This window comes from Delphinapterus leucas, chromosome 1 (genome assembly GCF_059928025.1).
Source record: "Delphinapterus leucas isolate spDelLeu-1000000601 "Yukka" chromosome 1, BTC_Dleu_Yukka2, whole genome shotgun sequence".
Lineage (NCBI taxonomy): Eukaryota > Metazoa > Chordata > Mammalia > Artiodactyla > Monodontidae > Delphinapterus > Delphinapterus leucas.
In genome coordinates this window covers 27774924-27793943 of record NC_143129.1, presented here as the reverse complement: position 1 = coordinate 27793943, position 19020 = coordinate 27774924, and the positions used below count along the sequence as shown (strand labels likewise).

General features: G+C 39.5%; 1 protein-coding gene across 2 annotated transcripts in view; it reads left to right on the top strand.

The window, feature by feature from the left end:
* Nucleotides 1-5625: 5625 nt before the first annotated feature.
* NVL (nuclear VCP like) overlaps nt 5626-19020 on the top strand; it is a 102209-nt gene continuing 88814 nt past the window's right edge. For both annotated transcript variants that reach the window (XM_022579304.2, XM_022579301.3), the window contains exons 1-8: nt 5626-5744; nt 9352-9425; nt 10602-10654; nt 10741-10840; nt 14612-14669; nt 15428-15700; nt 18332-18464; nt 18658-18734. In XM_022579304.2, coding sequence (XP_022435012.1) covers nt 5688-5744; nt 9352-9425; nt 10602-10654; nt 10741-10840; nt 14612-14669; nt 15428-15700; nt 18332-18464; nt 18658-18734 — 825 coding nt within the window. In that variant the 5' untranslated portion in view covers nt 5626-5687. The remainder of the gene's footprint in view (nt 5745-9351; nt 9426-10601; nt 10655-10740; nt 10841-14611; nt 14670-15427; nt 15701-18331; nt 18465-18657; nt 18735-19020) is intronic.

Genomic DNA, 19020 nt, shown 5'->3' with positions numbered 1-19020 from the left:
TAGTTGTACTTTCCAGGGCAGCCATTAAGAAATTAACTTTAGGGAAATGCAAATCAAAATCACAATGAGATTATCATTTCACACCCACTAGGATGGCTGTAATTAAGAAAATAAAAAGACAGAAAAAAGGTTTGGGCAGGATATGGAGAAACTGGAACCTTCATACACTGCTGGTGGGAATGTAAAATAGTGCAGCTCCTGTGGAAAACAGTTTGGTTGTTTTTCAAAAAGATAAACATTGAATGCCCACATGACCTAGCAATCCCAATCTTAGGTATATACCCAAAAAAACTGAAACCAGGTATTCAAAGAAAAATTTGTATACAAATGCTCATAGCAGCATTATTCTTACAAGCTAAAAAGATGAAATAATCCTAAATGTCAACCAACTGATTAATTGATAAGTAAAATGTGACATATCTATACAATGAAATCTTATTCAACCACAAAAAGGAATGAAAAAAAAAAAAAAGGAATGAAGTACCAGTACATGCTACAACCTGGATAAACCTTGGAAAGAAACTATGCTGAGTGAAAGAAGCCAGACACAAAAAGTCACATATTGTATAGGCAAATCCATAGAGATAAAAAGTAGCTCAGGGCTTCCCTGGTGGTGTAGTGGTTAAGAATCCGCCTGCCAATGCAGGGGACACAGGTTCAAGCCCTGGTCCGGGAAGATCCCACACGCTGCAGAGCAACTAAGCCCGTGCGCCACAACTACTGAGCCTGTGCGCCACAACTACTGAGCCCATGTGCCACAACTACTGAAGCCTGTGCGCCTAGAGCCCGTGCTCCGCAAGAAGAGAAGCCACTGCAATGAGAAGCCCGCGCACCGCAATGAAGAGTAGCCCCCACTCGCCACATCTAGAGAAAGCCCGCGCACAGCAACGAAGACCAAACACAGCCAAAATAAATAAATAAAATAAACAAGTTTAATTAAAAAAAAAAAAAGTAGCTTAGTGTTTTCCAGGGGCTGGGGAAAGGGAGGAACTGGGAGTGATGGGTTAAGGTATATGGAGCTTCTTTTGGGGATGATGAAAATGTTCTCGAACTGTATATTCATGATACTGGCCCAACACTGTAAATATACTAAAAGCCACTAAATTTTATCTGTGATATAGTTTAAATGGTGAATTTTATGTTAATTTTACCTCAATTTTTAAAATATTGAACAATACACTAAAATGGACACATTTTATTATAGATAAAAGATACATCAATAGAGTTTTTTTTAAAAAAAGAGTAATGATATTGAATTCTTATTCAAGAATCTTTTGCTCTTCTTGACCATTTGTTCTTTCACATTAATCTTAGACTCAACTTTTGAAATTCCTCCAAATTACCCATATCCACTCAAATTAATGTTGGTTGTGAATGACATAAACCTCAAATACTGGTGATTTAAACAAGAAAGAAGTATATTTTCTCTCTTTCTCTTCCTAGAACAGGTCAACATCTTTCCTGCTTTAGGGACTTTGCACACTCTCTCTATCTGAAATTCTCTTTCAGCAACCAGTTCTGCTATCCTTAAGGTTCTCACATGTCACATTTTCAGAAATTCTTCTGCTAACTACTGAGACTGAGGTAGGCTGCTTTTGCTATTCTTTATCACAGTACCCTGATTATTTATGTCACAATTTTCATTCATTTACTTAGCAATCATTCACTGAAAACCTTCTATATAAAAGGTACAGTTCCAAGGGCTATGAAATCCTCATTATTTGTCATTTTTGTAATTATATGTTAATTGTTTTGCCAGCTCACCGCTTGACCCTCTCACTAGAACATTAAGTTCCCAGACCATATCTGTTTGATCATCACTGTATGATCATCACTGACTTTAGCATAGTAACTGCTATATAGTAGACAAACATTTGTAGATCGAATGCATAAAATGCCAGCTCAGATATTATTTTTATTCTATTCAAGATTAGAGACATGAATGAGGCATTCATCTCAAAGGAGAACAAACTTGATTAGAAATCGGAATTATTGGCCTTTACAAAATAAATCAAATCAACAATTTTTTTTCTTAACCTCAGGAAACATGGATACAGACTCAGTCTCCAGCTCCCAGCAAGCAGGCAACCTCCTTTTTGAACCTTGGTAAGGAACCTCGGTCATGCACACTCTCACCATTTTTCTCCATGTTCCTACTATACATTGATGACCATATAATTAATTGTCCAAACTGGAACCCTTATGAGAGATAAAGATGAGAAACTGAATATACAAATAAACAATGGCCAGACCCTGTAAAAAAAATAAAAAACAAAACAATACTCTGACTTATAATCTGTAGCAACCAGTCCAGGAAACCAACCTACTATCTGCAGGTACCAAACCAGGAAGCCAGCCTGCTATCTACAGGGTGGACTTGTAGGAAGTCGGAACAATATCTCTAGCAAACAATCCGGGAAGCCAAACAATAAACCCTGTAGCATTGGCCCCAAATGGAGTCCAGAACTCCATTGACAGCTTCTCTAATTTTCGTCCCTGCTTCAAACTTAGGACTCACCAGAGAAAGCCAAATATACTCCCCTAACTAGTCACATAGGATGCCCTGCTTTTAGTTAGCCCTCCTACAGCGTCCCCATACCAACAGTCGTCAATCAGGGCATATCTGAAACCTTCCCTTTTTCAGCTATAAAGCTTTCCCAATCCTTTACCTGCCTTTGAGTCTCTGCCAAAATGCAAGTGATGGTGGCCAACTCCCTTGCTTTTATTGCAAGCTCTGAATAGTCTTTGCCTGTTCTCATTTGGGTGACTTTCATTTATTTCCACAAAAGGAATACTGTTAATAATTGTGCTTGATCAAGAGGCAAAAATCGGGACTGTCTTGAGTAAATCAGGACATAGATCACCCTAATTAAGAAGCACAATTAGACAAGAGGCTGTTTGCTAGTGAGATACAAAATTTGGGAGGGCAAAGGTATGATGAACAGAAGGTGAAATGTGCCACTACCACTAGGTGGGGTTGCACCATTAAAGAATGGAGGACAATTCAATTACTGCAGGAAGTTCTTGAGATGTATATGCACTCACGTTACTATTCGGTAATGTTTTTGGTTTAGGTGTATGGTACTGTAAAATCTAAACACTGGAATTAAGGTAAAATTGTCTTCAGGGCAATGATTACTGGAAATAATTCCAATGGAAAATGTTCTAGCCTACAGTTATTGATGCCTAGTATTAACTTACTTTCAGTTATCGCCTACTGCACCTGATGCAGTAAATAGGTGAAAAACACACTGCTTGCCCTCAACAAGTTTGCATTCTAGAGTACTTAAGGTCCAAATGAGTTACATAATTTTCAGGGCCCAATGCAAAATTAAAATAAGGGGCCACTTGTTCAAACAGTATTAAGAATTTCAAGATAGCAACTGCAGAGCATTAAACCAAGCGTGGAGCCCTTCTGAGCACAAAGCCCTTTGCGGCTGCACAGATCACACATCCATGAAGCTGACCCTAAGTGTAGAATGGTACACTCTCCAACAAATTATAGACTAATACACTATGCTGCTTGGTATATGTTGTAATGCTGCTGGGCCCTTTAGCCTGTTTTATTCTATGTGGTACATTTGGTATGCACAGAATAAAATTACATTTAAAAAGTTACTGGGCAACGAGTATATGTGTGCTATTTGCTGTAAGGAATCTTCACTAAAGTTTAATCAAGCACGTAAATACTTAATCTAATTTAAAATATTATAAAAGTTACAATTATTTTGCTTTTCCCCACAAGGCTCAAGGGCAGGGCAGGGACTTATACTGGTAGGTATTCAGTAAATATTTGTTGAATGAATGAAAGGAGGCTTCACTGGGTGGAGATTTTAATAAAAGGAAACATCAGGAAAGGCTGTAAGGGAATGGTTAGCTAGGATGCTGAAACTCATAGGCTGGCCAGGAAGGACATTGTAGAAAAGAGGAAATGTCAGTGAAAGCAAAGTGCTGTGTATAATTTATTTATCTGTTTATCATTATTACCTTCCAACAGAACTATAAGTCCCATAGAAGCAGGAATCTTTTCTGTTTCTTCATAGCTGTACTCAGTGTCTGTGACATAGTAGGTCTTCAATAAATATTCATTGGCTGAATAAATGCAGGCAATGCTGCTTAGCTAAAAGCAGAGTACCTATATAGTGAAGAAGTAGGAAATGAAGTTGGAGCCACATTGCCCAATGTTCTGAATATCAGAGTGCGAATCTATACTTCATCCAGTGTACAGATAACAACCATTAAAAGGAACAGTGTTATACTCTAAACTCTGAACAGAAAGTAAGTCAGTGGTACCCTGGCTAGAAGATTATCTGTTGTCGACTGAAAAAATGCATACCCTAAAAGTTGAGGATTATGTTTTATTTGGCAGACTTACTGAGGGCTATACCCCTGGGAACCAGCCTCTGCGATAGCTGTGTGATCCAAAGAGGTAAGGGAGGAGCCAGGATGCATAGGAAGTTTTGCTGAAAAAAGAAACAAAAACCTTTAGTTGAACATCAAAAGATTACCGCTAATCACAAAAAACAGACACCTCAAGTCAATGATTTTAGTGCTTTTTTATGTACGGGAAGATGCAAGAGTCTGGCCTTATTGAAATTATGCCTTTGATATGCACCTTAACTATCTAGGGTCAGTATCCTGTTTTTCTCCATCCTGAATTCCTCTCAGGGTGCACCACTGGGGGCAGCAAGAGTGGCTGATGGCTTTATGGCCACAATATCCTTTGTTTACTAAAATGGCAGGCAACATGCTTTATCCACACTGTCAACATCTCACCATCTTCTCTTAATTCCATCACTACTTAGGCCACACTTAATATTGTCATAAGCCAAGTAAGACCTCAAATAAGAATACTGAAAACACGATTAAAACAAGCAAACAAACAGAAACTAAAGCCAGTAAATTTTTTGATAATGGTTCCTTTATTTGTGTCTCCTTCGCTGCAAGATGAACTTCTTGCGGGCAAACACATACGTTTAATAAAATTCTGGGCAGTTTCTAAGCCAAGATGGAGTCTGCCACTGGATGTGCTCAATGAATTATCTGTCGAAAATACCATAATAGCAAGGGATTTCCAAATGTAATAGATGGTTTGGTTATCTGCGTAAGCTAATCTTTCCTTCTCTTTTGACACCAAGCCCCTTTGTCGGGTCTCAGTAATGCGCGTCACTGGGTGGGAAAGAAAGCAGGGTGGCGGTGTGTTTTTATCCTGATCTAATCGTCCCAAGTATCTAGTTTTTGTTTTGTTAAGATTCTAAGTCAAGATTAACTTTACATTCGCAAACGGTGCGCCTGGAACGCCTAGAATCTGACAACCGAAACCGGCTACAAACAGATGCGTGGGGCCAGGAGCCCGCACTAACCTCCCCGCAGCCGCCTATGCGCTTCACCTCACAGTTGGGAACAATAAAGTTGAGCGTGTTCAAACGGGTCCTTGTCTTCCAGGGCCTCTCGGACAAGCCTGTAAGATAAGACTCCTAGAAACTCCCTACTGCTTTCAAGTCTTCTCCGTGTGTTTTCGGTAGTTTTTTTTCCTCACTCATACAAAACTCCTGAGGGGAACGGCACGGGCTAGGCCGGCTTGGGGAGCATTTCTGGGGGAAGCCGGCCCGGCGTTCGCCGCGGGCAGCCTCGGGGAGGCCCTCGGTTCACGTGAAGCCCAGGCTGCGGCGACGGAAGCAGAAGCTATGAAGCCCAGGCCCGCGAGGTTTGTGGATAATAAGCTGAAGCAGCGCGTCGTCCAGGTGTGTATCCCGAACGGCCAGGCCTTACAGTGGTCCGCGTTCGGTGCCCAGGGTCACCGCAGGCCCCTTCTCGGGGGGCTCCCAGCTCGAACCCGATTAGCCGCCTGCTCTAGTCTGGGTGCGGGCGTGGGGCTGTTGACAACTCCGCTTCTTTGCGAGCGGTTCGAGGCCTTCCCTTCTCACTGTGGGTCGGGGTTTCACGGAGCAGCCCGAGGCCGTGGGAGGCTGCGGCTTGATGGGGCCCAGCCCGAATCTGCTTGACCTCAGTGCAGATCAGCAAGGAGAGTGCAGATGGCTTTTGAGTTTAAATCTGTCTTGTGAAGTAGGGACGGAAACATTCTTCGAAAGCCCGTGTGGGCGAAGCGCTTTTGGGGGCCATGAAGAATACGTTAATTTCCATTCTCAGGAAATTTGGGGTCAGGTTGGGACACAGTAAAAACAGGTACTCTGGATCTGACTTTATAATGGGCACTTTACCTATGGTTTTTTTTTTCATTTTCATAATCACCAGTGGAATGCATTGTGTGGTAAATGTCTTGGAATGGTATAGTCAGCACGCAATCTTAGTTAGAAAGAGAGACAGATACTTTAAGAGCTATATACTCTCCTTCTGTCTCTTTTACTTTTCCGGCCACTGTACAGTCTCCTTTTTGGATCTGTCTCTTCCTACCATCTGTAGGAAGTGCCTTTGAGCACCTGTGCTCTTATCTTCTCTTTCGTTATCCTCGTACTTCTCTCTTATCCATCCACACTTCTAGGTGATCTCATGCAGTCTAGTACCTTTAAATACTATTTACACATTCATGACTTCTAAATTTATATTATAATCCAATGCAGATTTTATCTTGAATTCCAGATTGATACGTCTAGCTGCCTACTCAACATCTCCTCTCGAGTGTCTGATAGATATTTCAACTTAACGTATCCAAACTAAACTTTTGATATTCTCCTCCAAACCTGTCCTTTCTTAGTGTTCTTTGTCTCAGTAAATAACATCCATTTGTTAAGGCCAAAAACCTTAAGACTCATTCTGACTTTTGCTTCCTGTAACCAATTAATCAGCAACCTATTTGGCTTTACCTTCAAAATATACTTCAAACCTGACCACTTTTTACCATCTCCTCCAACATGCTAGTCCATACCACACTCCCTATTAGAGTATTGCAGTAGCTTCCTAATTGATCTCTCTGATTCTGGTTTTACTTAAAGTCTGTTCCCCACAGAGCAGCCAGGAAGATCCTTTTAGAGGGAAAATTGGAGTTTGCCAGGGCCCTGCCCAAAACCCTGCGGTGGACGTTCAGACGTTTGGAGTAAAATCCATCTGAAACAGCCCTATGTACTTTGGCCCCATCTACCTTTTTGTCCCTTTTGATCTCTCCCTTGATTACATTGTCTTACATACGCGGACCTTCTCAAACATGCCAAGCACAGGACTTTCGCTGTTGTAGTTCACTCCGTCTCAATTACTCTTCCGCTGGATGTTTGCACAACTTGCTCCTTCACTTTATTCAGGTCTCTGAGCAGTGACTCCTAATGGCTAAATCCAGTGGCCTCTTCTCAGTCCTTGCCACACTTGACTGCTCTTCAGCATTTAACATTAGCAGTTTTCCTCTCTTGCTTTTACTTTGGTTCATTATAAAAGTAGTAGGTTCTTATGGTTTAAAATAAAACCATAAGAGGGAGGGTATAAAATGAAAAGAAAGAATTCCTTTCATCTCCACTCCATTTCTCCACAGGTAATCAGGGAGAATTTCTGTTGTATCTTTCTTAAAATTTTGTATGCATATATGCACTTATAGATGTATTAATTTTTTTTAATCACACACATGGGCTCATCTGCATCTGTTCTGCTGCCTGCTTGTTTCACTTAGCAGTAGTACACAAGCAGTACACAAGCAGTACACTTGCCTCCTTTTAACTAGCATATTAGTTACCTATTGCTGTATAACAAATTACTCTAAGACTTAGCAGATTAAAGTGGTTTTAGTTCTGTTGCGTTTTGGTTTGCAGTGGGTATGAGATATACATGTATATGTATAATTCAAGATTAACTGTGGTAAATGACAGCATGTTATAGAAGTTCAGAGAAGGGGTAGATTAACAAGAATGGTCCAGCTGTGGATACCTAGTCTCTTGTCATTGGAGGCATTTATGCAGAGACTGTTCTTATGTGTTAGGGATCCTTGAGAAGAAATTGCTGTATGAAATGGGGAACCTAGACTGGATAACTAGCAAGTAGTGCAACTTGAGAGTTGATGGTTAGACATTCCAGGTTTGAAATCTGGCCGTGTAACTTATGTGCTGGTGAGCAAGTAACTAACCTTTTAAAGCCTCCTATAAGATGGGGGGATTGATATCTACCTCATAGCATTGTGAGTACTAAAAGAGATAATGTGTAAAAGGCCCCTAGAACAGGTTTACCAGGCCCTTAGTTTCTTAGTAATTTTTTTCACGATGCTCCTAGGCCCAAAGTAATACCTAATGGGTTTGTTTATTAAGTAGTTAGGTTCAAGCAACTTAATAACTATTTAGTCCAAATAACTTATTAGCTTTTTGAACAAATAATACAAAAAGTGCAAGGAAAGTTAATGCATTTGTATTTCATTCTTAAAATAACCACACTTATTTACTAGTGGGATTTGTGAGTCCATTGGGCACAGCACAACTTCTCATACCTTCGGATCAGATTGACACTGTTCCTCTCATTTCGTGTTCCACCTTGATTTTTTCTTTTCTTTTTTAAAATTAATTAATTAATTTATTTATTTACTTTTGGCCGCATCGGGTGTTCGTTGCTGTGCATGGCTTTCTCTAGTTGCGGCGAGCGGGGGCCACTCTTCGTTGCGGTGCGCGGGCTTCTCATTGCGGTGGCTTCTCTTGTTGCGGAGCACGGCCACTTTGATTTTTATTACAGCAAATGCTTAAAAAGCCAGTTTTGCAAAGATATAACATCATCAAAAGGTGATTTAATATTGCAGCTGTGAATTGTGTCAGGCTGGTACAGTGGACCCTGGAACAATCCGGGGGTGTGGTGCTGACCACCTCCCCCCACCCCTACTCAGTTGAAAATCTGTGTATAAGTGTACAGTTGGCCCTCCATGTGTGGTTCTGTGTTGACATATTCAACCAGCCCTGGGTCACCCAGTACTGTAATACGTATTTATTAAAAAAAATCTGCTGTAAGTGGACTGGTGCAGTTCAAACCCGTGCTGTTCAAGGGGCAACTGTAGTTCCTGCACTGTTGGACAGATACCGAATATTACTGTGATCCCTCAAATTTAAATTATCCCTCGGTGCTCTCACAAGTTGAGTGTTTTGTTCTGGTATATTTGGGAACCTAGGGTATAAGAAGCCCTCACCTACTTACTGCCTTATAGCTATCCTAGTTATTATTGTTGTGTTGTCATAGTGATTAATAATGTTAATTAAATTCTTTGATTCATATTTGATAATTATTTGGTGATTTTTATTTATATTTCCAGTATACTTTATTAATGGAGAGCTTACATTAACATATGACATGTTTGAGTAGCTCAGTCGCTTACTTGTCGATTAAAGTCGCTGAGTTTGAACTATTGTCTTGTATTTATCATGTTTTCTGTTTTAGTACCTCACCAGTAACCGATGTGGCAAGTATGTGGACACTGGAGTCTTAGCATCCGATTTACAAAGAATGTACAGGTAAAGAAATGTAGTCTCCAGATTCTTGCTTTTCTTTCCTACCATTTTTAAAGTTTACATCCTGCCTAAATTCAGATGGCTGTCTTCTCCCTGTGTCTTTACATGGTCTTTCCTCTGTGTGTGTCTGTATCCTAATCTCTTATTCTTATAAAGACACCAGTCATGTTGGATTAGGGCCCACCCATATGACTTCATTTTACCTTATTTACCTCTTAAAGGCCATGTCTCTGAATGCAGTCACATCCTGAGGTGTTGGGGGTTAGGACTTAAAACATATGAATTTTGGAGGGACACAGTTCAGCCCATAACACTCTGCCCTCTTGCCCCCCACATTCATGTCTTTATTGTTTGCACATATACTCCCTCCATCCCAGCGGCCCTGGAAGTCTTAACCAATTTCAACATCAACTCTAAATCCACAGTCTCATCTGAATATCATCTAACTCAGGTATGAGTGTGACTGGAAGTATGATTCCTCCTGAGGCGAAATTCCTCTCCAGCTGTGAACTTGTGAAGTCAGGCAACAAGTTATCTGTTCCCAAAATATGATGATGGGACAGGCATACGATAGACATTCTCATTCCAGAGCGGGGAAATTGGGAAGAAGAAAGGGGTCATGGTCTCAAGGAAGTCCGAAACCTAGCAGGGGAAATTCCACTAAACTTTAAGAATAATCCTCTTTGACTCAGTACTCTGTCCTGTGGGCTCACTGGGATGACTGCCCTGCCATTTGGAACCGAGTGGGAGACTGTGCCTCTCCCTGGACCTGTGTCGTCTGGGCGCATGGTATCAGTGGCAACCCTGACACCTTCGGAGCCTCCTTTGTAGTCATTCTTTCCTTTTTTTGAAGGATAAATGTGTTGGCAGCTGCATTCCTCTTTTGGCCTGCCCTGTGGAATCCAAGAAGTCCAATGGCCTTCCTTCATTTCATCCCTTCTCTGTCTTCTTCAGTACAAGCTGGCAATGTTGCTGCTGCTATAACCCTATTTCTAATCTAGAAAAATTACAGTTGTAAAAATATAAACTCAGAAGTTGTTTGAAAATAGGTTTATGGTCAGTGTGAATACAGTGACATAATTATATATTCATGCAAATTTATGTTCTCAATTTAGATTGAGCTTAATGGGAAAATATTGGTGGAGACCACTGTACTAAACTTCTGGTTATGTTTTTCAGTATAGACTATGGTCGAAGAAAAAGAAATGCTTTTAGGATTCAGGTAGAAAAAGGTGAGTCTTTTAGTGTTAGAGCTGCATTATTAATAAAGTCATAGAAAGAATTGTTTTAGCTCATGGCATTTTTCTTTTCGTTTCAGTATTTAGCATAATTAGTAGTGAGAAGGAACTTAAGGATCTACCAGAATTAGAAGATGAACATCTGGCTAAAAGAGCAAGACACGGTGAAGAGGATAATGAGTAAGGATTATAGAACGGAGACATTTTTCCTAAAACATGAACCTGATCATGTTACATTCCTACTTGTAAAACTTCAGTGGCTCTTCATTGCCAGTGAGGCCCAGCATAATACTTACCTGTCCAGACTTTTACCTCAGACCACTGAATGCTCACTGTTCCCCAGAGAGGTCAGCTTCTTTCTTTGTGCCTTTGTGTGGGTGGTTTTCTGTAGCTGGAGTGTTCATTACCCCTTTTTGAACTTTCATTCAGCCTTCAAGAGTTAGCTTGCTTTTTTGGGGTGGGGGGGTTATAACATCTTTATCGGAGTATAATTGCTTTACAATGGTGTGTTAGTTTCTGCAGGAGTCAGCTTTCAAAAGGCTATGTTATTGCTTTTTCATGCCTTTTTGGACTCCTCCTTTCTCAGCATTTCCTTAACTCCTAGTTATATAGTGTAGCATGTCTATCATATTATATTGAGAGTGTTTGTTTACGTGTTTGCGTTACTAACAGAACTGTCTCATTAGCTCTCTTTTTCTCTGCCCTGATACAATGCCACGTACATAAAAAGGTGCCAATTAATTTTGTGTTTAAGAAGTAATATTGTTGGGGCTTCCCTGGTGGTGCAGTGGTTGGGGGTCCGCCTGCCGATGCAGGGGACATGGGTTCGTGCCCCGGTCCGGGAGGATCCCACGTGCCGCGGAGCGGCTGGGCCCGTGAGCCATGGCTGCTGGGCCTGTGCGTCCGGAGCCTGTTGCTCCGCAACGGGAGAGGCCGTGACGGTGAGAGGCCTGCGTACTGCAAAAAAAAAAGAAGTGATGTTGTTGAGTTTTTTATGACTATGTTGCAGTAAAATTGACATACAGTAAGCTGTACTTTTTTTTTTAAGTTCCTTTACTCTTTTTTTTTAAATTAACCTATTTATTTTTCGCTACGCTGGGTCTTGGTTGCTGTGCGTGGGCTTTCTCTAGTTGCAGCAAGCAGGACTACTCTTTGTTGTGGTGCGCGGGCTTCTCATTGCGGTGGCTTCTCTTGTTGCGGAGCACGGGCTGTAGGCACGTGAGCTTCAGTAGTTGTGGCTCGCGGGCTCTAGGGCGCAGGCTCAGTAGTTGTGGCACACGGGCTTAGTTGCTCCGAGGCATGTGGGATCTTCCCAGACGAGGCCTCGAACCCGTGTCCCCTGCATTGGCAGGCGGATTCTTAACCACTGCACCACCAGGGAAGTCCTAAGCTGTACATTTTTAAAATGTACAATTTGTTGGGTTTTGACATGTGTATATACTCATTAAACCATCACCATAAGCAAGTTACTGAACATATCCAGCCTCACAGGTTTTTTTTGCCCACTTGCAATTTGTTTCTCCTTGCATCCCTGTTCCGAGACAGCCGTTGATTTGCTTTCTGTCACTATATGTTTACATTTTCTAGAATTTTATATAAATGGAATCATAGAGTATGTACTTTAAAAATTTGGATTCTTTCAGGATAATGATTTTGAGGTTTATCAATGTTGTGTGTATCAGTATTTCATTGCTTTTTATTGCTCTGTATGTATGTATATGCCACTATTTTTTTACCCGTCTACCTGCTGTTGGACAGTTGGGTTGTTTCTACTTTTTGGTTATTACAGATAAAGCTACTGTGATAACTTATGTCCAGGAATTTGTGTGGAAAGTGTTTTCATTTCCCTTCGTAAATACCTGAGAGTGGAATAGCTGAGTCACCTGGTAACTGCATATTTAACTTTATAAGAAACTGCCAGACTGTTTCCAAAGTGTTTGTGCCATTTTACCTTTATATCAGCAGTATGTGAGAGTTCCACTAGTTCCACATATTACCAACATTTGGTATGGTCAGTTTTTGACTTTAGATAGTCTGTAAGTATAATGTTGGCTGTAGGTTTTTTAAATAGGTACCCTTTATCGGATTGAGAAAATTTCCTAATATTCCTAGTTTGCTCAGAGTTTTTATCATGAATGGGTATAACATTTGTCTAATGCTTTTTATGCAGGTATTGAAAGATTTTATTATTGGCTTTCTCCCCTTATTAATTTGGTGAATTACATTGATTTTTGAGTGTTAAGCCAGTCTTGCCTTCTTGGGATAAACCCTACTTGGTTCTAATATAGTATTCTTTTTATATATTTAAATTTTTTTAAAAAATTTTATTTATTTATTTTTTGGCTGCATTGGGTCTTCATTGCTGTGCGTGGGCTTTCTCTAGTTGCGGCAGGCAGGGCCTACTCTCCGTCGTGGTGCGCGTGCTTCTCTTTGCGGTGGCTTCTCTTATTGCGGAGCATGGGCTCTAGGCACAGGCTTCAGTAGTTGTGGCACGCGGGCTCAGTAGTTGTGGCGCAGGGGCTTAGTTGCTCCACAGCATGTGGGATCTTCCCAGACCAGGGATCAAACCTGAGCCCCCTGCATTGGGAGCGTGAAGTCTTATCCACTGTACCACCAGGGAAGTCCCGATTTTTGCCAGTTTTATGGGCAAAAAAATTGATTGTATTATTTTTATTTGTAATTTTTTGAAAACTAATGAGGTTAAGTTTTTTCATGTTTCCTTTGTGAATTTCTTGTTTATGGGTTTTATCTCTCATCTGAGAGCTATTTGAATTTTCCTTATTAGTTGTCAGAGCTCTTTGTATAAAATAGCACCTCTTTTTATATGTATTACAAATGCTTGTCACAGTTTGCCATTTGCCTTTTATTTTTGTTTATGGCATCTTTTAATTAGAGGAGTTTTGCATCTTTACCTAGTCAAGTCTTTCTACCTATTTCTTTATGGTTTGTTTATGCTGATGTACTTAGAAAGACCTCTGTCACAAGAGTGTATAGAATAATTATACATTTTTCTTGTGTCTTTATGGTATTTCATTTAACTCTTTATAATTAATTTTGTTAACTTATAATTAATTTTATTTGTAGGGCATGAATTGTAGAGCAAAACATTTTTTTTCCAAGTATTTGAATAATCCACCTTTTTTAACTTGATTAGAAATGCCCCAGATTATACTAATTGAATTTAATGAATAACAAAAGAATTCATGTCTTAATTATAAAGGTGGGCATAGAATTTATATAAATCTTTTTACTTAGGAAAGGTCCATTTCTTGTTTATTTTCTAAAGAAACTATATTAAATGGTAACAGAGTCCTGTAGTTACTTGAAGCTATTAGATATCAGCTGTCTGTTATAATGAACTGAGATTGCAACTTCAGTTTGTAGTTACTAGGATTTATAGTTGTTTTTGGCCGTATTATATGAAAAACTCTTTGTACCTTCATTTCTCATGAATGGACTTGGAGAAGTTGCATTTGGTTACATGGCTTGGTCCTGTTGAATTTGTTGCTCAAACTGCTTTATCATGGCTTGCTGGAATATTTCTTCTACTGGCATCTCACTTTCCTAAATGAGACCCTTGGATCTGATGGGAATTTGTATGTCACTTTGCTAGAATAAAGATAACCACAATTTATTAAGCGTTTACTATGTGCTAAGGACTTTGCAAGCTTTCATTTAATCCTCTGTTAAGCCAGTGAGATAGACATTATTTATTATCTCCATTTTATAGATAAGGAAGCTGAGGCTCAGAGAGGTTAAGTAGAAGCTAGTAACTTCTAGAAGCTGGAAGCTAGTAAAGCTGGATTTTGAATCCAGATTTCTCTAATTCCAAAGCCTGGACTCTCACTACCATAGTATTTTGCCTCAGTATATTTTCTTGTTTTGGGAAGTAATTTTTTGGGGATGTGGGAGAAAAGCCTTTACAATGTTTCTTTTCTTCTTTTTACTGAGGTATAATGAAAGCTATTCTGATGATGATTCAAATATGGAAGATTACCCAGATCCACAGGTAAGTCAGATATTTAATGGACCAACTTTGATTTTTAAAAAATCATTATGAATCCTTCTTAGAAAAGATCAATAAGGAATAGAATAAGAGACTTTGAACATCTTCACCAGTAAATAATTGAATATTTCTGTGTACAGCCTTGATGAACCCTTGGATTGGCCATCCTTCCAGTATTTGTGTGTATAGCCTATTATATAGTGGACAGAAGGGAAGAGAATGGCCAGAAATATGGGCAGACAAGAAAAGGACAGGCAATTAATAGTAAAAATGGAGGAAAGAATACCTTTTCTGCCAAAGAGCTGGCATTGCCAATAAATAGGCTTGGATTAAAGGGAAGTATGGGAATAATATGTGAAATTATTTATAATTTTCTTTTTTTTTCCATTGATAATTAAGCTTTTGAATTTATTGACTAAGTCATGATGATACTGTTATATTTGATCCAGTTTTGAATTGATATTTGATCCAACTCATTTTCATTATATTTCATTCTATTATATTTTTTAAAAACAACCATTCTTATTTGGTTTTATTTAACTGCTAATTATGAATTTGTACATTAACTTGGAGTGGAGGGGGTATATCTTTTTGAATAGTAAATGTTTGTGAATTATCCTATTGTAAACACCTGTATTTTCTGACTGTAGTTGTTTTGAGAAGAGGTGTTGAGAGGAAAAAGTAGAAAGCTTCTTAATATAGGTAATCAAACTTTCATGAGTGCCTATTGAGTAATTTATGCTAAAATCATGTTCCTACAGTCAGCAAATCAGATGAACAGTTCCCTGCTCTCCTTATATCGGAAAGGAAATCCTGATTCTGTTTCAAGCACTCCTGACATGGAGCGAAGAGAAACCACGATTTCAACACCACGGATAACTTCCAAAACAGGCTCCATTCCTTTGAAGACCCCTGCCAGAGGTTCTGAAGGAGGATGGTTTATTGACAAAACCCCGGGTGGGAAGAAAGACAGTTTTTTCTCAGACCTATCAGATGAGAAAAGTAATGATAAGAAGCCGATCTCTGAGATAGAGGTATTTTTATAGTGGAATTTTAGCCCCACGTAGTTGGAGCACATTACACCCTTTTCATTAAACGTAATATCAGGCAGATTCTTTTGTTTTGTAAAAGACTTAGGAACTTTGAGATACATGTAGAATTTGATCACTTCCCACTACCGTCATCATTTTCATCCTAGTCCAAGCCTCTACTCTTTCTTTCCTTAACTATTGAAATAACCTTCCAACTGGAGTCTGCTTCCATTCTTGTTCCCCTAGTTTATTCTTCACACAGAGATAACTTTTTTACAAGTTAAGTCCGATCATTGTCATTCTTTTATTAAAAACTCTCCAGTGGCTTCATTCATTCTACGGTCAGAGATCTTGCAGTTGCCAGGAAAGCCCTGTATGATTTGGCTGCCCTGCTGCCCTCCTCCCCCACCTCCCAGCGTTGCTTCAGCCACAGCTGGGCTGTTTCTAGAATATACCAACCAGGGGACTTCCCTGGTGGCGCAGTGGTTAAGAATCCGCCTGCCAATGCAGGGGACACGGGTTTGAGCCCTGCTCCGGGAAGATCCCACATGCCACGGAGCAGCTAAGCCCGTGTGCCACAACTACTGAGCTTGTGCTCTAGAGCCCACAAGCCACAACTACTGAAGCCCGTGTGCCTAGAGCCTGTGCTCTGCAGCAAGAGAAGCCCACAACAAAGAGTAGCCCCCGCTTGCCACAGCTAGAGAAAGCCCGCGCACGGCGACAGAGACCCAACGCGGCCATAAATAAATAAATAAATTTATTTATTTATTTTTAAAAAAAGAAAGAATATACCAAACCTTCTCTCACTTGGGGCATTCATACTTGTACTTTCTGTTTAGAACATCTTTCCTGAGATTCCTGTGGCTCACTCCATCATTTCTTCACATCTCTTTTCACATGTAATCTTCGCAGAAAGGCCTTCCCTGACATGTAAACTAGCACATCATTGGATACTCTGTTTCCTAACCCTGCTTTATTTCTTTTTTTTTAAAGTACTTAAAAAATTACTTATTAATCCCTTGAGGGATTAATGACATAAATGGATACACTATGAAAATGGACAAAATAAGTAGACACTTTTTTTAATCTTTTTAAATTGAAATATACCATATATAAAGAAAAGTAAAGCTTGATGGATTATCACAAAGCTAGCATAATTGGACATAATTCTTTTTTTTTAAATTTATTTATTTTGGCTGCACCGGGTCTTAGTTACAGTATGTGGGATCTTTAGTTGTGGCATGCGGACTTCTTAGTTGCGGCATGCAGCCTCTTAGTTGTGGCATGTGTGCGGGATCTAGTTCCCCGACCAGGGATTGAACCCGGGCTCCCTGCACTGGGAGTGTGGAGTCTTACCCACTGGACCACCAGGGAAGTCCCCTGGACATCATTCCTACCTGATTCTTTTAATGCATGGCAAAGAGGGGGTTTAAGGTAATCTGTCTCCCGGTAGAGTGGCTGTCTGTGCTCTGGGGCTTGCTGTCCAGTGTGGGAGATATTAGCTACATGTGACTGTTGAGCCTTTGAAATGCGGTTAGTGCAAATGAGGAACTGAGTTTTTAATTTAAATTTAAAAACTAATAGTTCAGTTATTAGAAAACTTCTAAGTATACTTAGAATAACTTCTACTTTTTCAGCTGTAAATTTTATAAAATCTAAATACAAAGTATTTCCCATGAAAATTTAGTGTCTGACTTGAGATGTGCAGTAAGCATGAAGTATCCATTGGACTTTGACGACTTACTACAATGTTTTACAAAAACAATGTAAAACATCTCAATTTTTATACTGACTATATGTTGAAATAATGTTTTGAATATATTTGGTTAAATAAAATAGATTATTAATTTCCCCCCAAAATTATTTTCCCTTGTTTCTTTTTTCCTTTTTTAAATGTGGCTACTAGAATATTTAAAATTACATATGTGGATGGTATTATATTTCTGTTGGATGATGCTGCTCTAAGTGGTTTTCAAGCACCAAGCCCTTTGATTTGGCAAAACCTCTCCCCTCCCCTTTTGAATTATTAGTGGGCCTTTTCCAAATCTATTTACTTTAGTCATTTGTCTCTAAAGAACATTATTATCGTTGGCAAGGTCAAGGGAAAAACTTGACCCTTATGTTGAATTATACTGTTTTATGGCTGTCAGAGAAGCTCTGTCATCATATTTAATTTAGTGATTGATCAGACATCAAATGAACACCAACTGTGTAAAAGGCTCAGTGAGAAATAAAAGATGAACGTTAGTGTCTTAACTTCAACTCCAGAAGCACACAATTCAGTGACGGAGACATAGACAGGTGAGTCACTCAAATACAAGGCCGACTGTGGTAGGCTGTACTACAATTGCAAATTTAGTGTTCTGAGTGTGAAGAAGAGATTAATTCTAATTAGAAGAATCAGGAAAGGAGGTTTTCAAATGTTAGGATATAAAATGAGAATTAAGGCTATGGAAAAGGACATCCCCAGCAGAGATCAGCCTTAAGCAAATAGGTTGGGAATAGCTAACAGGTGAAAGTGCTAGGGCAGGAATGATTTTTTTAATAATGCCCATCTTTTAAAAAAATATATTGGCATTATAATTCCAAGCATGGCACATTTAAATTTCCTTCTCCCCCCCACCCCACCCGCAGAATTCAAAAGATTCTTCTCTTCTGGAGAGTAATAAAAAAAGAAAAGGTAGGCTAAACAGCAAAAGAGGCAAAAGGAAGAAAGAAGATCTTCAGGAAGTAGATGGAGAAATAGAGGCTGTCCTGCAAAAGAAAGGTGAGACGCCAGTCTTGTGGGTGGCGGCAGCTGTGTTTGCTCTGAGAGAGGCATCATGATTCCAAGCTATTTTGCATGGGGGACCTTCTGTGTGCAGAGACATTTACTAGAATTGTTTACATAAAGATTATTCAATATAGTTCTCATTTGCTACTGAATCACTAATCTTTTCACCTCCTTTTTTGTTTACCAGCTAAAGCCAGAGGGCTAGAATTGCAGATCTCCAAGGTGAAGTTTGAAGATGTTGGAGGCAATGATACGACATTAAAAGTTAGTTCAAATTCAGAATTTCTGCCTTAGATGGATATGGCCAATCAGTTATTCAAACAAAGCCTTTCTCTTTTTATCTAATAGGAACTGAGTATAGAAAAGGAAGCCAGGAAGGTGAGAAGGGCAAGCCTGGCTGTACTCTGCAGGGTAGTGAGGGATAAAAGAAACATGTCTTCAACTTTTTTCACCATTTTAATTATAGTGTACATAAGATACATGCTTTATAAGGAGTATTACTTTAACAGTTGTAAAAGTTACTATTTTTTGGTGTTTGTTTCAGTTACAA